The 19173-nt window shown below is 44.7% G+C and overlaps 1 protein-coding gene across 6 annotated transcripts in view; it reads left to right on the top strand.

The window, feature by feature from the left end:
- Positions 1-307: 307 nt before the first annotated feature.
- LOC118385361 (cytospin-A-like) overlaps positions 308-19173 on the top strand; it is a 33884-nt gene continuing 15018 nt past the window's right edge. For 4 of the 6 annotated variants that reach the window (XM_035772446.2, XM_052521517.1, XM_035772445.2 and 1 more), the window contains exons 1-9: positions 6058-6172; positions 6472-6670; positions 6784-6946; positions 7064-8766; positions 8926-9133; positions 9420-9493; positions 9738-9907; positions 10002-10287; positions 16117-16195. In XM_035772446.2, the coding sequence (XP_035628339.1) occupies positions 6135-6172; positions 6472-6670; positions 6784-6946; positions 7064-8766; positions 8926-9133; positions 9420-9493; positions 9738-9907; positions 10002-10287; positions 16117-16195 (2920 nt within the window). In that variant the 5' untranslated portion in view covers positions 6058-6134. Of the gene's footprint in view, positions 474-6057; positions 6173-6471; positions 6671-6783; positions 6947-7063; positions 8767-8925; positions 9134-9419; positions 9494-9737; positions 9908-10001; positions 10288-16116; positions 16196-19173 lie in introns of those variants that run through there. The other 2 variants (XM_052521520.1, XM_052521518.1) reach the window with 2 other exon arrangements.

Here is a 19173-nt window from a genome sequence, read left to right as displayed (position 1 = left end):
ACGCCTGTATATTTAGATGATATATGGCTCTGGCTGGCAAAAAGGACAGGGAGGTAGGTATCTGTCAGGCGACATCTCACAATTCGAAGCCGTAATCGGTTTACTATGATGCTCTATGGACCAGGGTTTATTCGTTACCGTCTCCAGGAAGAGTAACGTTAGCTGCTGCTTCTGCAAAAAGGTAATGGGGATCCAAAAAAACAAACCGTTTACGGTTTAAGAACCATACGGAAGCGAACAGAGCCAATGGGATGAAGCGAGGCGGGACCTACCTTCATTTGTCCAATAGAAACTCTCGTTTTCAGTTGGGCGTAAACGCGTTGGTGTGACAACCCAATCGGCGTAATGATGACCTCGGTGCTGTCGGCGTCCTGTCAAAGACAAGAGACAGAGGTGGGACGCCGGGGATGGAGTGCATGAAATTAACAATATTCGGAAACCGATTATCGCCGGTGTGAACGAACGAATTCCAGGTAAAACGGGTTGGACGTGTTTTATATTCTAATGTTGCTTGTGGTAGCTAGGTTATTAGCTAGCTAGTTAACTTCAAGCGAGCCAGCAGTGTCTCGGATAATTAGCTAGCTAACGTTACAATGTAACGCTATCGAAACAATAAACCACACGTATCTAGCTAACTAACGTTAATTAACTAACGTCAGCTAACCTAATAGAAAACGAATGACCTTTTTGTCTTTGCTCTCTTTGATTTCGTGAGCTAAGCAAACGCTAGCTAAGTCGGCTAGCTAACGTCACTTGAAGGAGCTAACGCTCGTTGTCATAGTTTCCAGTCGGGACACTTGCCGCAGTGTTTATAGCTATAGAGTCGTTGGCTCTGTCAGCTCCAGTAGTTCCGAATGGCATAACGTTATAATGACCGATGGTTTTGTTTTCTTTATTCAGTGGCATTTTTATACCAACTTAATCTCAGTTTTACCCAATATATCTTGTCCGTGAGTGCACTGCCAGTGACTTGTGTGTTGTGATCCATTATACGCCAACCAACCTTCGTTATTGCATTAAGTAACCTAACCATATGTCTAATGTAACCATACTAAACGTAACATATCGTACTCATTTGTGACCGACCGCCTCGATTCGGTCTTACGTTGCAAAATGTGTAATTTCGTTGTTTTACATTGGATAAAAGTAGAGACTCCGAACTAGAAGATGCTACATCGTACACAGGAACAAAGGGGAAAGTAATTTTGCTTTGAAAGTTGATGAACTTGTAACCCCACTTTTGATGAAATGGCCCAGCACACCTACTAGAGAACTCTTCTTTGTCTACACCCATTCAGCATAGTTCACACCCTCTTAAACCTTAGGTGGGACTGGACTATCTCTTTAAGGATACACATGTGAGGCCATGTGCTAAACGGAGTGAGTAGTTTTGTAAACAACCAAAGATTTCAAGACTAAAAGCAGTAGCCTACAACAAGGATAAAGTACAAATACACTTTATCTCGTCCTTGACCTATATCCTAATCTGATGTTGGTGGAGGTCATGTTGTTATTCACATTACCGTGGCTGTAAACAGACTATAATATAATAATAATATATGCCATTTAGCAGACGCTTTTATCCAAAGCGACTTACAGTCATGTGTGCATACATTCTACAAATGGGTGGTCCCGGGGATCGAACCCACTACCCTGGCGTTACAAGCGCCATGCTCTACCACTATATCAAATAAGATGTGCGTTTATTTGTCACATTCACAGGAAACGGGTGTAAACAGTACAGTGAAATGGTTACTTGCATAGTAGCAATATCAAAAACAAAAGTGTCCAGATAAATGTTTTATAAATTAAAAATAATAATTATTAGATGCATACCTGACACACTTGTCTAAATTGATGGGTCATGTGAACGAAATGCTATAACCACCCCCCCAAGCCACATCTGTAATCAACCCCAGACACTCCTGGCTAATATGTTGGGTTATGTAAACATCTGACAAAGTGGAGTCTTTTGTTTAGACATGTAGCTAGCTAGCTAAACAATGAACTGGCATCATCCAAACTCCTCCTACTATCAATACAAACATTGTCATAGCTGTAGTATGAATCTGCAGGTAGCTAAAGAGCTAACCAACTAGGTTCCTTGTCAGCTAGCTAACATTAGGCTGTAACTAGCAATACAAATTCATTTCTGACTCAAATAATATCACTCCACAGATCATACGCGTAATGTTTGCTAGCGAGCCAGCAAGCTAACATTCGCTAACTAGCGAACAGTATGCTTTAACTTGCAAAGAAAATGACTTTTTGACAAAATTAGAAATGTATATTATCTGAAAATGTAGCTAGACTCTTCCCCGAATACATGGATGGCGGACTGGAACCATTTAACTCTGTTTTGTTTGTAGCTACATCTTGTTTGGCCAGCGTTGTCAAGTCACTCCGGTTCACACTGACCGTGGTGTGTGCAGAAAGTAGCCCATCACTTTTTCCGACTGATCTGTCGATAGTACCTGCTAAATTCAGTGCATAAATGTTGTTGAGAAAGGTAGCAAAACTTTTTTTGTAGTTCTCGATGGCTAACGTTATATCTTTCAAAAACAGCGTGGTAGATAGGACTATTAACACACACTGAGCAGCTCTCGCTATAGACAGAAGCATTCTACATGGCAGACCAATCCAAACTCATCTCTCGGCATGTCCAGCCCATCCATTATCTCAGCCAATCGTGGCTAGCAGGAAAGTTCCTGTCTTTTTCCATGGCTAAACCAACTAGGCTCATAATTTAACTTTTATTTGTATTTACGGATGGAGTACAAGTTTGTTATTAAAGCACATGCAAGTTCACATGTTCCAGAAGGCATTTCTGGAGGGGAAAAACGCTATTTGATCAAATTTTTTAAAAAAAATACACGTTTACACGCAAATGCCACTCCTGTGAAGTAATGACGTGTGGCATATGCCTAGTTTCCTGAAACGAGTCACATTTGACTGCCCCATATTTACATTTACAATGTTACGTCTAGTCTATGAGTCCAGGCTGGCCAGGCAGCACTCTTATAGGGCATGGTTTTTAGGAGCAAAATGAGGAATTTGAAGCGATAGGCTAGTCTATCTAGTGTATGATTGTTATTCTCGCTCTGCTTATCCATTGAAAGAGTGCAGCTTAAATACATTGTGGAGCAGCACATGTGGGCCTATTCTCTATATAAGCATGGACAGTGAATCATGTTCTGGGTTTTGTGACAGCATTCCTTATGCATTCCTCTTCTGTGATGCTCAACTCGGGTGTTCTTGATATGATCGGGTACCTGACAGGAGCCATCTGGTGCTGTAAATAATGGTGCAGATGGCCTCTTGGAAGACAGCAGTGTTTTGAAAACCTGCCACATATTCATTTGAGGTTCGTTTGTGGGATTCAGCAGTGTTTACCGTCCTGTGTGAGAGACCGAGTCGTACTCAAACAATGCTCACTTAGTCATCAACCAACATGATTGTTTCATTCAGCTGATCTCCAATTTCCTTCCTGCCCCCCGTACAACCCTTTGTCCTCTACACCTTTGTCTATCTCTACTCTCTAGTTATCAGCATTGTTTCCTGGTGATTGTGTCAAAAGTCTGTCCGTTCTCAAGCCTCAGCAGCACCAATCTATATAGGCCTAGTACAAACCATACTATGCATAGTCCCTGCTCACTTCCTCCAGTAACTATCTGGTCTGCTTTAGTATTGGCTTTAATTAGGTCGATAGGAAATTACAGTAGTCACTTTTACCTTACCTGCATGTACAAACGACCTCGACTAACCTGTACCCCCAAACATTGACTCGTTACCAGCACCCCCTGTTTATAGCCTTGTTATTGTTGTGTCATTTTATTGTTACTTTTTTCTTTTTTACTTTAGTTTATTTTGTCAATATTTTCTTATTTCTTGGAACTGCATTGCTTGTAAGTAAGCATTTCACGCTAGGGTCTACACCTGTTGTTCAGCGCATGTGACAAATACATTTTGAGTTGAGTAAGCCATGCTCAGTGGGGATCCAAAGACTCAAGACTCAGCTCAGCTGACTTTTACCCATTCAGTGGCTCACTCAAGGTTAGGCTCGATCATTAGACTCTGGCTCGCCCTTGCCCTGTCCACTAATTGCATTACCATTCAATTAGATTTTAATCATAGGCAACTGGTTCAAGTTGTAAGCTAAGAGTGCATTAAGAAAGCTTTAAATTATAGGCTATTTCAGATCAGTCAAATTTTTATGTGGACTTGAAACAACAGAAATACATCTGCTGACTGACTGCCCTACCATTTGAAATTCCTGAGTTGGCTGTGTGTGTGTGTGTGTGTGTGTGTGTGTGTGTGTGTGTGTGTGTGAGAGAATATCCTATTCTCACACACCGCTGAGTTAAGAGTTGGTGGAAACATCTAGCTGCTCGTGGCTATTACCATGTCGTCCCATCCCCCTCTCCTCTTGAAGTCCAGAATTCCAGCTAGGTTATGTTAGGATTTCGTAGTCTGTTATTGTCCGGTCCATCTTCAGGGAAGTATGTCTACCCTGACCCCCTGAATGAATCATAAAACACGGGACGAGATGTTAAAAACTGTCCATTGTGCCAATAGATGGAATGCACTCACATGAGATTTGCCGTGATGTTGACAGAGTGGCATGGGAGGTTTATTTCTTAGACTGGGGTAAGATGTCAATTTTGGGACACATCCTCAGTAGTGTGCCTTCGAATCAGTGGGTGTTTCGGCCTTTAATCACTAAACACCCTCATCGAAGGTGGCCAGCTAAAGGGTAATCAAGCCTTAGCTTGTGTCCCATGCCCAATTAAGATGTCCCACGGGACTATGCAAGGCAGGGGCGTCCTCTTCCCTGAGCCAGCCATACAGCTGACCGCATACCTCATATGCCCTACTCAAGTTGGAGGGATCTGAATTGGGTGGCTCAGGGTAGCTCACCATGGCCAGCCTATGGTTATTTACTGTATTTTAGGCTAGGCCTATGTATTCTTCTGGTAGTGGTTGTAAATAATTTAGCATAATGCTTCACTCTACAGAAGGATCTAGATTAGGTCATGTCTTCACCACTGCCACACATTCTGTGTCTGACTGGTCTTGTTGGGTTGTTTCAAGTAAAGCCTTTCTAGAAACTGTCTGACTCGGGGTGGTGTTGACGTCTACTAGCCTCTTGTTTGAACATGATGCGCTACAAGGATTGTCCCTGTTACTGGAGGCCCCATCCCAGCCAGTGATCCATGTTGGTGGGCTGCTGTCTAAGGTGTGTCTCCAGGCGTCTTTGTCTTGTCTGTCCAGGGTGCGTCTTTGTCTTGTCTGTCCAGGGTGTGTCTCCAGGCGTCTTTGTCTTGTCTGTCCAGGGTGCGTCTTTGTCTTGTCTGTCCAGGGTGCGTCTTTGTCTTGTCTGTCCAGGGTGTGTCTCCAGGCGTCTTTGTCTTGTCTGTCCAGGGTGCGTCTCCAGGGTGCATCTTTGTCTTGTCTGCAGTACAAACAGGTCAAGTTCAAAGACAAGGGGGCTGGGAAAAGGAAATGTTTAGTAGTGGTCATAATGGTCAAGATTTATCTTGTTATTTAAAATCGACTGATCTGTGAGTGGGGGACTTAGACTTCATCAGGCAGGCAATATGTGATTCATTCTAGGTGATGGCAAGTAGCCTGTTGAATTTGAATAATCAGTCTTCAAGAAGAAGAGGGTAGCCATCTCAGACAGGCCGACGTGTAGTAGAAGACTTCCAAAGGCCAGCTACTGTACTGAAAGTGAAATGTTATGACTAAAGTGATGGATTTTTGTCATTGCCTGGGCACCGTTATAGGCCTGCACACAAAGGCTCCTCATGCCTTTTTAAGGCAAGGCCCAGCTGGCCTGCCCAGACCACAGTTACTGCAGCCGCAGTTCAACCGCCTCATGATGATGTGATGACAGAGGCAGCTAGCCTACACGCTTGAGACGTCCAATCACACGCTTTGCTTTGTGTGCTTTCAAACCTGCATCCAATGACCGTTCTCACCATGTGGTCTGTGTTTGTGTCTGAGAAGGAGGTAGTGCTGGCTGGCTTTTGAACATAAATAGACCGCAGCACGGGAGAATTGTAGTCATTTAGTCTCTCCTCCAGATTAAACAGCAACTCTGTAGCTAATACCTAGCCTCTAGATCACAGGCCATGTCTTCTCCCAAGAAAACTACTACCGCAGGCATCAGGTAACTAACAGGATTTTCAAAAGGCAATCGAGGCTAATTGAGTGTTCTTGCAATAGATTTAAAACTAATGATTTACAAACTAGTATTTAGAGGGGCTGCATCCTATAACACTTGTAGTTTTTAGGCTAAGCGTTTGTCAGTCTTGTTCTTTAGTATTTATAGTAGCTGTAAGAGGTTGTCGACTGAGGTTAATTATGGTTTTCCCCTCCGGCTAAGAAACAAAGAAACCCTCTGATACATGCATGTGTTACCGCATCATCCCGTTATTAACTCATCTTGTGTGTTTTTCTTCCACACAGACTACGCTGTAAATGTCCGAGAAACCGAGAGCCCGGCATGAGGAAAGCAACCAGGCCAGTGGTAGGCGTCTCCAAAGCCACAGCCGCAGTCACCAAGGCCCAGACCGTTGAGAAAGTCAAGCCCGAGGGCGTCACCACCACCATGGGCACAGCCGGCAAGATTACAGCCAAGACCTCTGCCACCGCGCCACTGTCTAAGGTACGAATGCAGAAGGCAAAAGCGAGCACTGGCTTCATACTGCAACGACAACCCTTTTTATCTTTATAGGTCCAATAGCTGGTATGATAACTGTCATGTTTCTCTTTGGCCAGGCGAAGAGCAATGATGACCTTCCATCAGTAACAACAGCAGGCAGTGGAGCCTCTGCTGGGAGCAGCACTATTCCCAAGGCGAAGAAGACTAGCTCTGTCCACTCTTCAAACTCCTCTACTACAGGTACCAGCAACCCAGAGGGCAAGACAAAGACCAACTCCGGTACATCATCAACACATAGAGCTACTTACAGACTATGCTCTGTTTGTGATTAGCTCTGACCCATATAAAAATGCCAACTTCTTGACCTTCAATAATGTTCTGTATTGTACTCCTCAGGCAAGCGTGGGACCTCCTCTGTGGTGAAGGAGCTTGGTTCATCCCGGGAGGGACTGCGGGAACGCTCCAGAACTTGCACCACCAGCAGGAAGCTCTCCGGACCCTCCGATGCCTTGTCACCGCCCAAGAGAGTCCGCTGCCGGACTGTGACTGAATCTGAGTCCCGTATGAGCAAGTCCAGGTCGAACGGGCAGCTCAGCGACAAGACTGTCCTGGAGAGCAGGGTGAAGGACCTGCTGGGTCTGGCCGAGAGCAAAGACGTGGAGATCCTCCACCTGCGCACAGAGCTCCGGGGCATCCGTGTCCAGCTAGGCCTGCCCGAGGAGGAGGAAGAGGATGGGGGGAGCAGAGCCAGAGAGGAAGGCGAGGGAGAGGAGACTGCTGAGGTTAAGCCTCCACAGGACCAGTCGAAGGAAGCCCCTACTCCTCTCATCTCTGCAGACGTGGAATCCACCCTGCTTTTGCTACAGGACCAGAACCAGGGGATCCGTGGAGAGCTGAACATGCTGAAGAGTGAGAACCGCATGCTGAAGGACCGGCTCAACGCCCTGGGCTTCTCCCTGGAGCAGAGGCTGGACAGCCCCCTAAAGACCCTGCAAGGCCCCTGCCTTAGCTCGGATCTTCCCCCAGCCCGCGATGGCAGTTATGGAGATGGAGGGTGCCCACGGGCCTCTTTTTTACATGAGGTCTCCCCTCACAGCTCTGCCTGCGGCTCTACTGAAGACCTACTTGACCCCCGGCGAGTCATCTCCCCTGAGGCGGCCGACAGCGAATGCAGCGAAGCCTACCAGCCAATCACCTCCAGCGATGATGCCCTGGACGCCCCCTCTGGTTCTGCCTCTGCCTGCGGCTCCTCCTCCGAGTCAGAGGGCGGGCCACCGAGTCACGGCGAACGCTCCCGTAGAGGCAGTAGTGGCAACACCAGCGAGGTGTCGGTGGCCTGTCTAACGGAGCGCATTCACCAGATGGAAGAGAACCAGCACTGCACCTCTGAGGAGCTCCAGGCCACACTACAGGAGTTGGCTGATCTGCAGCAGATTACCCAGGAACTAAGCACAGAGAACGAGCGACTGGGCGAGGAGCGGACCATCCTAGTGGATTCCCTGTGCCAGCAGGGCGACCGGCTGGAGCTTTACTGCCGGCAGATTGACTACTCCCGTGGCCTGCTGGATGAGCACCGCGTGGCGTACGCCCCGGCCGACGAGGAGGACACTAAGAGCGGGCGCTACCTGGAGCTGGAGCGCCGCTACGTGGACCTGACGCAGGGCGCCCACTTCGAGAGGGAGCAGCTGCTGGGGGTGCAGCAGCACCTGAGCGGGGCGCTGAAAATGGCAGAGCAGGACAACGCCGAGGCCCAGGGCCTCATCTCAGCGCTGAAGGAACGGGTGCACGTGGCAGAGCGGCAGGCTGATATGGAGCGCAGGGAAAGAGCGATGGCGGCCGCAGAGCTGGAGGCCATGAGGGAGGCGGCTGGGGGGGAGCAGGCGGAGCTGGCTCGGTGCAGAGTCCAGCTGGAGCAGGAGAGGCTGAGGGTGGCTGAGCTCTACTCCATCCACAATGCCGGGGACAAGACGGACATCCGCCACCTGCTGGAGAGCGAGAGGAGGGACAAGGAGAGGGCAGAGGCTGAGTCTGTTCAGCTGCAGGAGGACCTGGACCACACCCACGACGAGGCCGCCAGGCTACAGGACGGCATCCGCAAGGTCACATATTCTCATAGTTAAAACGCTTTCCATTCAGATTATCCATCAGTCCGGGATATTTTTTTTTTAGTGTTAGTATTTCTCCCAATTCATTTCTTCGTATGTTCATGACACGTGTGCTCACACATACATCTATGCATCTCCCATTCTCCCTGTCAGCTGGAGGAGGACTTCCGTGCGTTCCGTGGCGAGGTGCAGAAGCAGTTGGCTGAGCAGAAGCGGGCCCTGGCCCAGCAGTGTTCTGAGCTGGAGGAAAGGGACACAGAGGTCTCTGACATGAAGGAGACCATTTTTGAGCTGGAGGACGAGGTGGAGCAACACCGAGCCCTCAAACTCCACGATAACCTCATGATCACAGACCTGGAGAGTGAGTGTTGGATGGACGCTAGGTTACATCCCCAAATGGCACCCGACCCTATTCTATTTGTAGTGCACTACTTTTAACCAAGGCCAACAGGGTTCTGGTCAAAATGTGTGAACTATTTAGGGAATAGGGTGCTATTTGGAGTGTGGTAGCTCTCAGGTAAATGGACTAGGGGGAAACCTGATGTGTGACCACAAGGTGGGGATGTGGGACCATTATAACACATCCAAGTAAGCCAGTTTATCTCCATCTCCATTCATTTTAATCATTAATCATTTTTTTCTTTCAGACTCCGTCAAAAAACTACAGGACCAAAAACATGACATGGAGCGCGAGATGAAGATTCTGCATCGAAAGCTACGGGTAATTTGGGGAAGCGGGAGGAATTACTGTCCTGTGCCTCATCCATATCGGAGTTAAATGTTGCTCTTGTATGGAACATAACATGAAGATATTTAACACAGATGTAATAAACATGGGTGTGAAGAGGCCCTTAGTGTTAGCCCATGGCTGCATCCCCACTCCCTATATAGTGCACTACTTTTGACTAGGGCCCACAGGGACCCATGTGATGTGTGTCCATATGTGTTCACACCTCCCGTTGCAGGAGGAGTCTATGGAGTGGCGTCAGTTCCAGGCCGACCTGCAGACGGCGGTGGTCATCGCCAACGACATCAAGTCCGAGGCTCAGGAGGAGATCGGGGACCTGCGGCGCCGCCTACTGGACACGCAGGAGAAGAACGAGAAGATGAGCAAAGAGCTGGAGGAGCTCAAGAAGTACGTGGTTGTTGTGGTTTGTTGTTGTTGCGTGCGTGTGTGTGTGTTCCAATCTCCCTGTGTCAAAGATATTGACCATCTGTTATGTCTCTAGGCAGGATGAAGAGAGGGGCAGGGTGTATAACTACATGAATGCAGTTGAGAGGGACCTAGCTGCCCTGAGGCAGGGCATGGGTCTCAGCCGACTCTCCTCTACCTCCTCTGAGCCCTCTCCAACCGTTAAGACCCTCATCAAAAACTTTGACAACGCCTCCACTGCAGGCCCTGTCCCAACCTCCCCCACAGCAGTCGTGCCAGCAGTTACCACGATGGTTGCCCGTACACCCCTCAGCCCCAGTCCTCTGAAAACCCCACCTGCTGCTGCTATCTCTCCCATACAGGTAAGAAAAACACCCGATGGTAGCCCATAAACAGCATTCTGAACCAGGTCACCAGGCAGCACAGGTCATCCCTGAGAAGGAGGAAGCTGTAGGTCTCTAACCCCATCCTGATTGGTTTGTTAGATGTCTGCCCCTTTATCGTTACTTTGTCATTGTCTTTGTAGAACTACTGAGAATTCCAGACCCATGCAAGACCTGATGGTTTCTACCCAAACAGTCAAGATGTCCTCAAGTTAACTTGAGATTTATGCTCTGAATAGGTGGCACATGACCATTATGTCACAAAACAGGATGTTTGTGTGTCAAGTCAGGTTGGATGGAGAATGAGGAAGGGTGATTCTTGAACATTAACAATTTAACTTCTAATGGGTTCAGTTTAATGTCTTGGCCAACCTTTGGTTAGAACAGGCCCAACGGCATTTTAACTTTCACAAGACCAGTGAAATAAGGCAGGCTTTCAGAGCTAGCACTGCAGCATGTTGTTTGAGTTAAGCTCCTGTGTTGGTTGCCAGTGCCAGCTATGTTAGCCTTGCTCATTCTAAACTGGACTTGACACTCAGTCTGACCTTTTTGGGGAATAGAGCATCTGAAGTTCTAGATATCAGAGAGATCTGTCTCTACAGAAATAGAGCCATGTGTCTTGAATTAGGCATAATTATTTTACAGGCTAAGTTTTTAAGTGCAATTGATAGATTTTTTTTTCCTTGTAGGCTACATGTTTACAATTATACACGGGCTTCTAAAAAGAAGCCTTAAACCTCTCTGGGATATGTGGGACGGTAGCATCCCACCTCGCCAACAGCCAGTGAAATTGCAGGGCGCCAAATTCAAAACTACAGAAATCCCATAATTAAAATTCCTCAAACATACAAGTATTTTACACCATTTTAAAGATACACTTGTTGTAAATCCAGCCACAGTGTCCGATTTCAAAAAGGCTTTACGACAAAAGCACACCAAACGATTATGTTAGGTCAGTACCTAGTCACAGAAAAACACAGCCGTTTTTCCAGCCAAAGAGAGGAAATATAGATAAAATTCATCACTGAACTTTGATGATCTTCATCAGATGACACTCATAGGACTTCATGTTACACAATACATGTATGTTTCGTTCCATAAGGTTCATATTTCTATAAAGAAATCTCACTTTACATTGGCGCGTTACATTCAGTAATGTTTTGCTTCCAAAACATCTGGTGATTTTGCAGAGAGCCACGTCAATTTACAGAAATACTCATCATAAATGTTGATGAAAATACATGGAACTTTAGATCAACTTAATGCAACCGCTGTGTCAGATTTCAAAAAAGCTTTACCGAAAAAGCACACCATGCAATAATCTGAGTACAGTGTTCAGACAACAAAACAAGCCATACAGATATTCGCCATGTTGTGGAGTCAACATAAGTCAGAAATAGCATTATAAATATTCACTTACCTTTGTGTTTTTATCATAAATCTTCAATAATGTTTCAACTGGAGAATTCAGTTGAAACAATGCGATGGAACGCAGATCACTCTCACGTGAGCAGGTGTGATCAGCTCATGCCACTCTAACAGACCTCTGACTCATTCAGCTCTCATTCACCCCTCCTTCACAGTAGAAGCATCAAACAAGGTTCTAAAGACTGTTGACATCTAGTGGAAGCCTTAAGAAGTGCAATATGGCCCCATAGACACTGGAAGATTAGTGGAATCTGTGTGGGTAGCTGGACAGGTAGGATGACTGACAGTGAAGGTGAACAGGTGGTCACGTGTCAGGTGACAGAGGAATGGATGAGACTGAGGCAGGAATTCCTTTAACCATAAAGTGGTATATTTACTGAGTAGTCTGCTGCATCACAAAGGAAACAAATAACATGTATCCAATCAAATTCATAATCAAATATCATATCATTCATTATTAACATAATTTAGGGAATTCAACAGTCCAGTTCATTAAGAAGTCAATAGTAATCATCCACGAGTCATTTAGGCATAAACTATTTATCATAAATCATGAAAGAATACAAACAGTGAATGGTTATACGATCTATAATCCCCATTATCAAAGTCAATCAGTTAGCAAACAATGACATTTCTCATTTCACTCTTTCAATTGTCTTCATGTGTACATATAATTAATTTCAATACACATGAACCATATCGATTGCATAATGGGCCTATGAGGATCCGTAGGGCCGCGATCATTGACAATTCACATTACACAATATGTTTGAAGCGTGCGCTCCAAGCCGTGCTCCGCGGTAATCACTATTAACAGTAACTGAATGGCCCACTCTCCCGATCGCCACTGATAATTCAGATGAAAGGTAAGAGTCGGTGGATTCATGGACGCACAGAACTTCTGGATGAGATGGAGTTAAGGAAGAGAAAGCAGCGAGATCAGGCGATGGCAATTTCCTCCTTTTATGGAGTTGAGATCTGTCGGACGTTTCCACCTGACCTAATTAAAGCGCCCCTGGCCCAGCTGAGTAAATGGCAATGAGTTAAAGGATTATTCCACCAACTCCATGGGCCTTTTCTACAGACACTGTATATTCGATAGGCAATGAGTTGAAAACTACAAACCTCAGATTTCCCACTTCCTGGTTGGATTTTTTCTCAGGTTTTTACCTGCCATATGAGTTCTGTTATACTCACAGACATCATTCAAACAGTTTTAGAAACTTCAGAGTGTTTTATATCCACATCTACTAATAATATGCATATATTAGCAACTGGGCCTGAGTAGCAGGCAGTTTACTCTGGGCACCTTATTCATCCAAGCTACTCAATACTGCCCCACAGTCCCAAATAAGTTAAACCAAAATACCTTTGGTTGGTTGGTCTTCATATTGCCACCACCAAAGTGTAAGTCAACATACACAGGGAGCCTATTCACTCAATCACTCTGTGACATTGTTCATTTGGATCGGTGGGTTCTGTCTGTTTGGCACGCAGCCAATCTTTTCAGTGAATTGGAAGGCCGCCGCCTGCGTTATTTTTGGTTCAAGCTATAGGAAAATCTCTTCCGTGAAACAAAGCTCTGTATAGCAGAACAGACAGACAAAGCTCTCCTAGAGCAGACAGGCGATGGTCATGAAACATTCATTAACCCCGTGGAGTTTATTTTGAGAGTGGTCAATATAGCAGGCGCCAGGGAGATGCCCGTCCCTCACTCTGAGGGACCTCACTCGCATTTTAATGAAGATCAGGTCTGAGTGGTCAGATGGAAACAATATATCTAGGTTGGTGTAGAATAAATTAAGCACTTTACAACATGATGATATTTATTTATTCTACAATGATCGTACAAAACATTAGGAACACCTAAGGCTGTTACGGTTGACCGTATTACTGCCACACCGGCAGTCACAAGTCATGACCGTTGAGTCACAGGAACTAAGCTGTCACTTGTAGCCTACCAAACTTGCTAACGGCCGTCTATAATGACCGGTACTTGGTGCTTTATTGTTCCTCTAAATCACACTGACGCAAATGCAATAGTAAATATAATCAAACAGTTCATGAGAGGCCTGAAATTCAGAGTTTGAGTACAATAGGATCACCTGTTGCACAGTGAGAGCCAGCTGTTCCTATAAGCTCATGTTACGCAACATTTCTATAGGCTATGCATTTGCGTGAGAACAGTTGTAATGGCCTCTATTAAAAAGAGGAGGATTCCATCAGCTTTCTTAGGCTAGGCCTACTATATTTTTCTCAACTGTCCTAATATTAAGCACATTGCTTTGCTTTATAACCGGGTAACCTATCTGGCTGGCATGAAAATGAACTACGGGAAAAGCCCATAATGCCCATTTCGAAATAAAACATTATTTTACACACACACTACATGGCCAAAAGTATGTGAACATAGATTTATGGATTAAAAAGGGTATAAAATCGAGCATACAGCCATGCAATCTCAATAGACAAACATTCGCTGTAGAATGGCACGTATTAAAGGGCTCAGTGACTTTCAACGTGGCACTGTCATAGGATGCCACCTTTCCAACAAGTCAGTTGGTCCAATTTCTGCCCAACTGGAGCTTGCAGTCAACTGTAAGTGCTGATATTGTGAAGTGGAAACGTCTAGGAGCAATAACAGCTCAGCCGCAAAGTGGTAGGCCACACAAGCTCACAGAACGGGACCGCCTGAATGCATAGTGCCGACTGTAAAGTTTGGCGCAGGAGGAATAATGGTCTGGGGCTGTTTTTCGTGGTTTAGGCTCCTTAGTTCCAGTGAAGGGAAATCTTAACGCTGCAGCATACACTGACATTCTAGACGATTCTGTGCTTCCAACTTTGTGGCAACAGTTTTGGGAAGGACCTTTCCTGTTTCAGCATAACAATGGCCCAGTGCATAAAGTGAGGTTCATACAGAAATGATTTATCGATCGGTCTGGAAGAGCTTGACTGGCCTGCAAAGAGCCCTGACCTCAACCCCAGGAAGAGTAGCTGCTGCTTTTACAACAGGCAATGGGGATCATAATAAAATACCAAATGCCCTTTGGGATGAATTAGAATGCCGACTGCGAGCCAGGCCAAATCGACCAACATCCATGCCCGACCTCACTAATGCTTTTGTGGCTGAATGGAAGCAAGTCCCTGCAGCAATGATCCAACATCTAGTGGATAGCCTTCCCAGAAGAGTGGAAGTTGTTATTGCAGCAAAGAGGGGACCAATTCCATATTAATGCCCATTATTTTGGAATGAGATGTTTGATGAGCAGGTGTCCACATACCTTTGGCCGTGTAGTGTATTATTTAGTATTTGTAAAGACAAGATTAAAGTGAGAATAGTGTGATGAGTGAGGATATTATTACTTGTGTACAATCAGGCAAGAGATCAGCGCATGCATTTTTTTTGCGACCTTTTTTTAATCATAGTTTCATGCATCATGTAGCATATATGTTTTGCTAAGGTTTCTATAGCAACTAAAGTGGCCAAATAACTCCAAACGTAAAGGCCTAGGACCCCTGGAACATGGTTGGAGAGCCCATAGCCTACAGCGCCTAGTTAAGTGGGGGTTTTTTTGTGGGAGGTTCTAAAATAATGTAAAGAACAGATTAAATTAAGGGAAGTCTGATGGGTGAGAATATTATCAAGTGCTTGTCAAATTTTGAATGAGAGACTGATTAAGTGTGTGCCGCCTGCACAAGAAACAGAGCAGAGTGCTTGCTCTGAGAGTAGCCTCATGCAACCTTCGAATGTATTAGAGATCAAAACATATAGCCTAATGTTTTTATCACAACTGAAGTTGCATGAATAACTCAATGAATCATATAGGAGGACATGTTTCTTTGTTAACCACTCAACACAGAATACCATTTGCACTCCTCGGATATTACTATAAAATAATGCCATAGGACCTGCCTAACATACGTCATAGCCAGGACTGGACATAAGAATATGCTATTCTGTTCTTCTTCACATCATGTTTTTTTAGACCTGCCTAAAATGAATAATGGATTTATTTTGATTGTGTAGACTATATTATACTGAACAAAAATATAAGCTCAGCAAACAATTTCATCTATCTTACGGAGTTACAGTTCATATAAGGAAATCAGTCAATTGAAATAAATTCATTAGGCCCTAATCTATGGATTTCACATGACAGGCCCACTCACTGGGGAGCCAGGTCCAGCCAATCAGAATTGGTTTCTCCCCACAAAAGGGCTTTGTTACAGACAGAAATACTCCTCAGTGGCGCAGCGGTCTAAGGCACTGCATCTCAGTGCAAGAGGCAGGTCAGGGAGCATGCAATTATCCTGTCCTCATTAATAAATAATGTGTGTGTGTGTGTGTGTGTGTAATTCTCCTCTGTTGCTATGTTAAAGAGGCACACTGCGTCGACCCCCAAACCCCTGTCCTCCATGGTGGATAAAAGGTCCAGCTTCACAGACCTCAATATGCCAGGTGGGTACAACAGTCTTCATTCAGATCGACCATATTCTGTTGGACAACCGTTATGACTCCAATTAGTCGACTGGTTGTTTGTTTGATCAGTAGACTTTTGGTCGAGAAAGATTCCTTTGTTTGACAAGAAGTAGAAAATATATAGTACCAGTCAAAAGTTTGTACACCTACTAATTTCAAGGGTTTTTCTTTATTTTTACTATTTTCTACATTGTAGAATAATAGTGAATACACCGAAACTATGAAATAACACAAATGGAATCATGTACTAACCAAAAAAGTGTTAAACAAATCAAAATATATTTGAGATTCTTCAAAGTAGCCACCCTTTGCCTTAATGACAGCTTTGCACACTCTTGGCATTCTCTCAACCAGCTTCATGAGGAATGCTTTTCCAACAGTCTTGAAGAAGTTCCCACATATGCTGAGCACTTGTTGGCTGCTTTTCCTTCACTCTGCTGTCCAACTCATCCCAAACCATCTCAATTGGGTTGAGGTCGGGTGATTGTGGAGGCCAAGTCATCTGATGCAGCACTCCATCACTCTCCTTGGTCAAATAGTCCTTAGACAGCCTGGATGTGTGTTTTGGGTCATTGTCTTGTTGAAAAACAAAAGATAGTGGGACTAAGCGCAAACCAGATGGGATGGTGTTTTGCTGCAAAATGCTGTGATAGCAATGCTGGTTAAATGTGCCTTTTTGAATTCTAAATAAGTCAGACAGTGTCACTAGCAACGCACCATCACACCACCTCCGCCATGCTTCACGGTGGGAACCACACAGGCAGAGATCATCCGTTCACCTACTCTCTATCTCACAAAGACACGGCGGTTGGAACCAAAAATCTCTAATTTGAACTCATCGGACCAAAGGACAGATTTCCACCGGTCTAATGTTCATTGCTCGTGTTTCTTGGCCCGAGCAAGTCTCTTCTTCTTATTGATGTCCATTAGTAGTGGTTTCTTTGCTGGAATTTCACAATGAAGGCCTGATTCACACAGTCTCCTCTGAACAGTTGATGTTTAGATGTGTCTGTTACTTGAACTCTGTGAAGCATTTATTTGTGCTGCAATTTCTGAGGCTGGTAACTCTAATGAACTTATCCTCTGCAGCAGAGGTTTCTCTGGGTCTTCCTTTCCTGTGACGGTCCTCATGAGAGCCAGTTTCATCATAGCCCTTGATGGTTTTTACGACTGCACTTGAAGAAACTTTCAAAGTTCTTTACATTTTCCGCATTGACTGACCTTCATGTCTTAAAGTAATAATGGACTGTCATTTATCTTCGCTTATTTGAGCTGTTCTTGCCATAATATGGACTTGGTCTTTTACCAAATAGGGCTATCTTCTGTATACCACCCCTACTTTGTCATAACACAACTGATTGGCTCAAACGCATTAAGAAGGAAGAAATTCCACAAATTAACTTTTAACAAGGCACACCTGTTAATTGAAATGGATTCCAGGTGACTACCTCATGAATCTGGTTGAGAGAATGCCAGGAGTGTGCAAAGCTGTCTACATGATTCCATATGTGTTATTTCATAGTTTTGATGCCCTCACTGGTATTCTACAATGTAGAAAATAGTCTAAATAAAAAATAAAAAACTTAAATGAGTAGGTGTGTCAACTTTTGAAAATAGGCCTACCTGAATAGCCTACAGCACAAATAGACTACAGCTGTGTCTGTGCAGGAAACTCTGAGGCCCAGAATATTTTATACAATGTTGCAAGATTTGCTGGAATCAGCTGCAGGCCTGACCCAAGTTAATAGGTGATACAATGTTTCAAGTTTGTTGCAGACAGGCCATGTGTAGCCAATGTGATTTGGAGGATGTTCATTTTTATCAGGATATTTTCTACCTGTGGCTGCAATGTTTTTATTTGTTGGCTTTACGTAGGCATTTTTTACATAGTTGGCAATAGAAGTTACTTTTTAGGTTTATCATTTTAATATAGATTTGGATAGAGTTCTGATTAACCACATGCCAATGATTTTGCGATATGAAGACATTATTATAAATTAAATGAAACTGTTCCACAATTTATTTTTTTTGAAAAATATAACTGGCACACAGATCGGTAGAAATGGTAAGATAAATTGGCATTCCACATGAGAAAGGTTTCTGACTCCTGTAGCCTATTACCGGCAACTTCAGGAGAGTAACGGCAGAATCACCGAAACCCAGCATGTGCATTTTTAATTGTGTTTCTTCTGGTTATCTTGATCTCTGGCTCTCTTGAATCATTTGTGTTCTATTTCTTAAAACGGTGTGCTTAAAGCATCAGACAAGCTCAATGCATATAGTTGATTTCATGAAAACTCCGGGTGTTTTTAATAAAACATTTGAATTGGAATATTTTGACTAATTTGATTGGTCGAAAGAACAGACGACTACGATTTTGGGCAATCACATGACACTTTAGTCATTTAGTAGATGCTCTTCTCCACTTAGTCAGGGCCTTCAACTAGTTTAGTAGGTTTCCTCACTGCGCCGTGACATCTCAGGCGAAGAACCCCGCAAGACAAGACTGCCGTCTAGGAGGTATCGCTTGGACAGTGGTGGTTGTAATGGTAGGGCAGTATGTAGCAGACGGGTAGGGGATTGGATAACTCCGAACCACCAGGACTGTGAGATTGACCTCTATCTTGAGTGTCAGGTGTAATAATGGAAGAACCCCCCCCCCATCAGCCCCAGACCCTTAACTCTTTCATTTTAAAATGAGGTTCATATAGCAGGCAGCCCTCAGTGGGGAGGCCACAGGCCCAGACAACAGGGCTTGTTGAAAATGGAATCTTATTCCCTGTATAGTGCACCACTTTAATGACTAGAGCCCTATAGGCCCTGGTCAAAAGTAGTGCATTTAATAGGGAGCCATTTGTGCTGCGGACCAGGAGGAATGGGAGTATGCCACGGTGGATTTAGCCCCCTGTTCACACGCTAATTTAGAGCCACCCCTGCTAGCTCAGCTCACACTGTTT

Source organism: Oncorhynchus keta, chromosome 6, assembly GCF_023373465.1.
Source record: "Oncorhynchus keta strain PuntledgeMale-10-30-2019 chromosome 6, Oket_V2, whole genome shotgun sequence".
Taxonomy (NCBI): Eukaryota; Metazoa; Chordata; class Actinopteri; order Salmoniformes; family Salmonidae; genus Oncorhynchus; species Oncorhynchus keta.
This window is presented reverse-complemented; position numbering and strand designations above follow the sequence as displayed.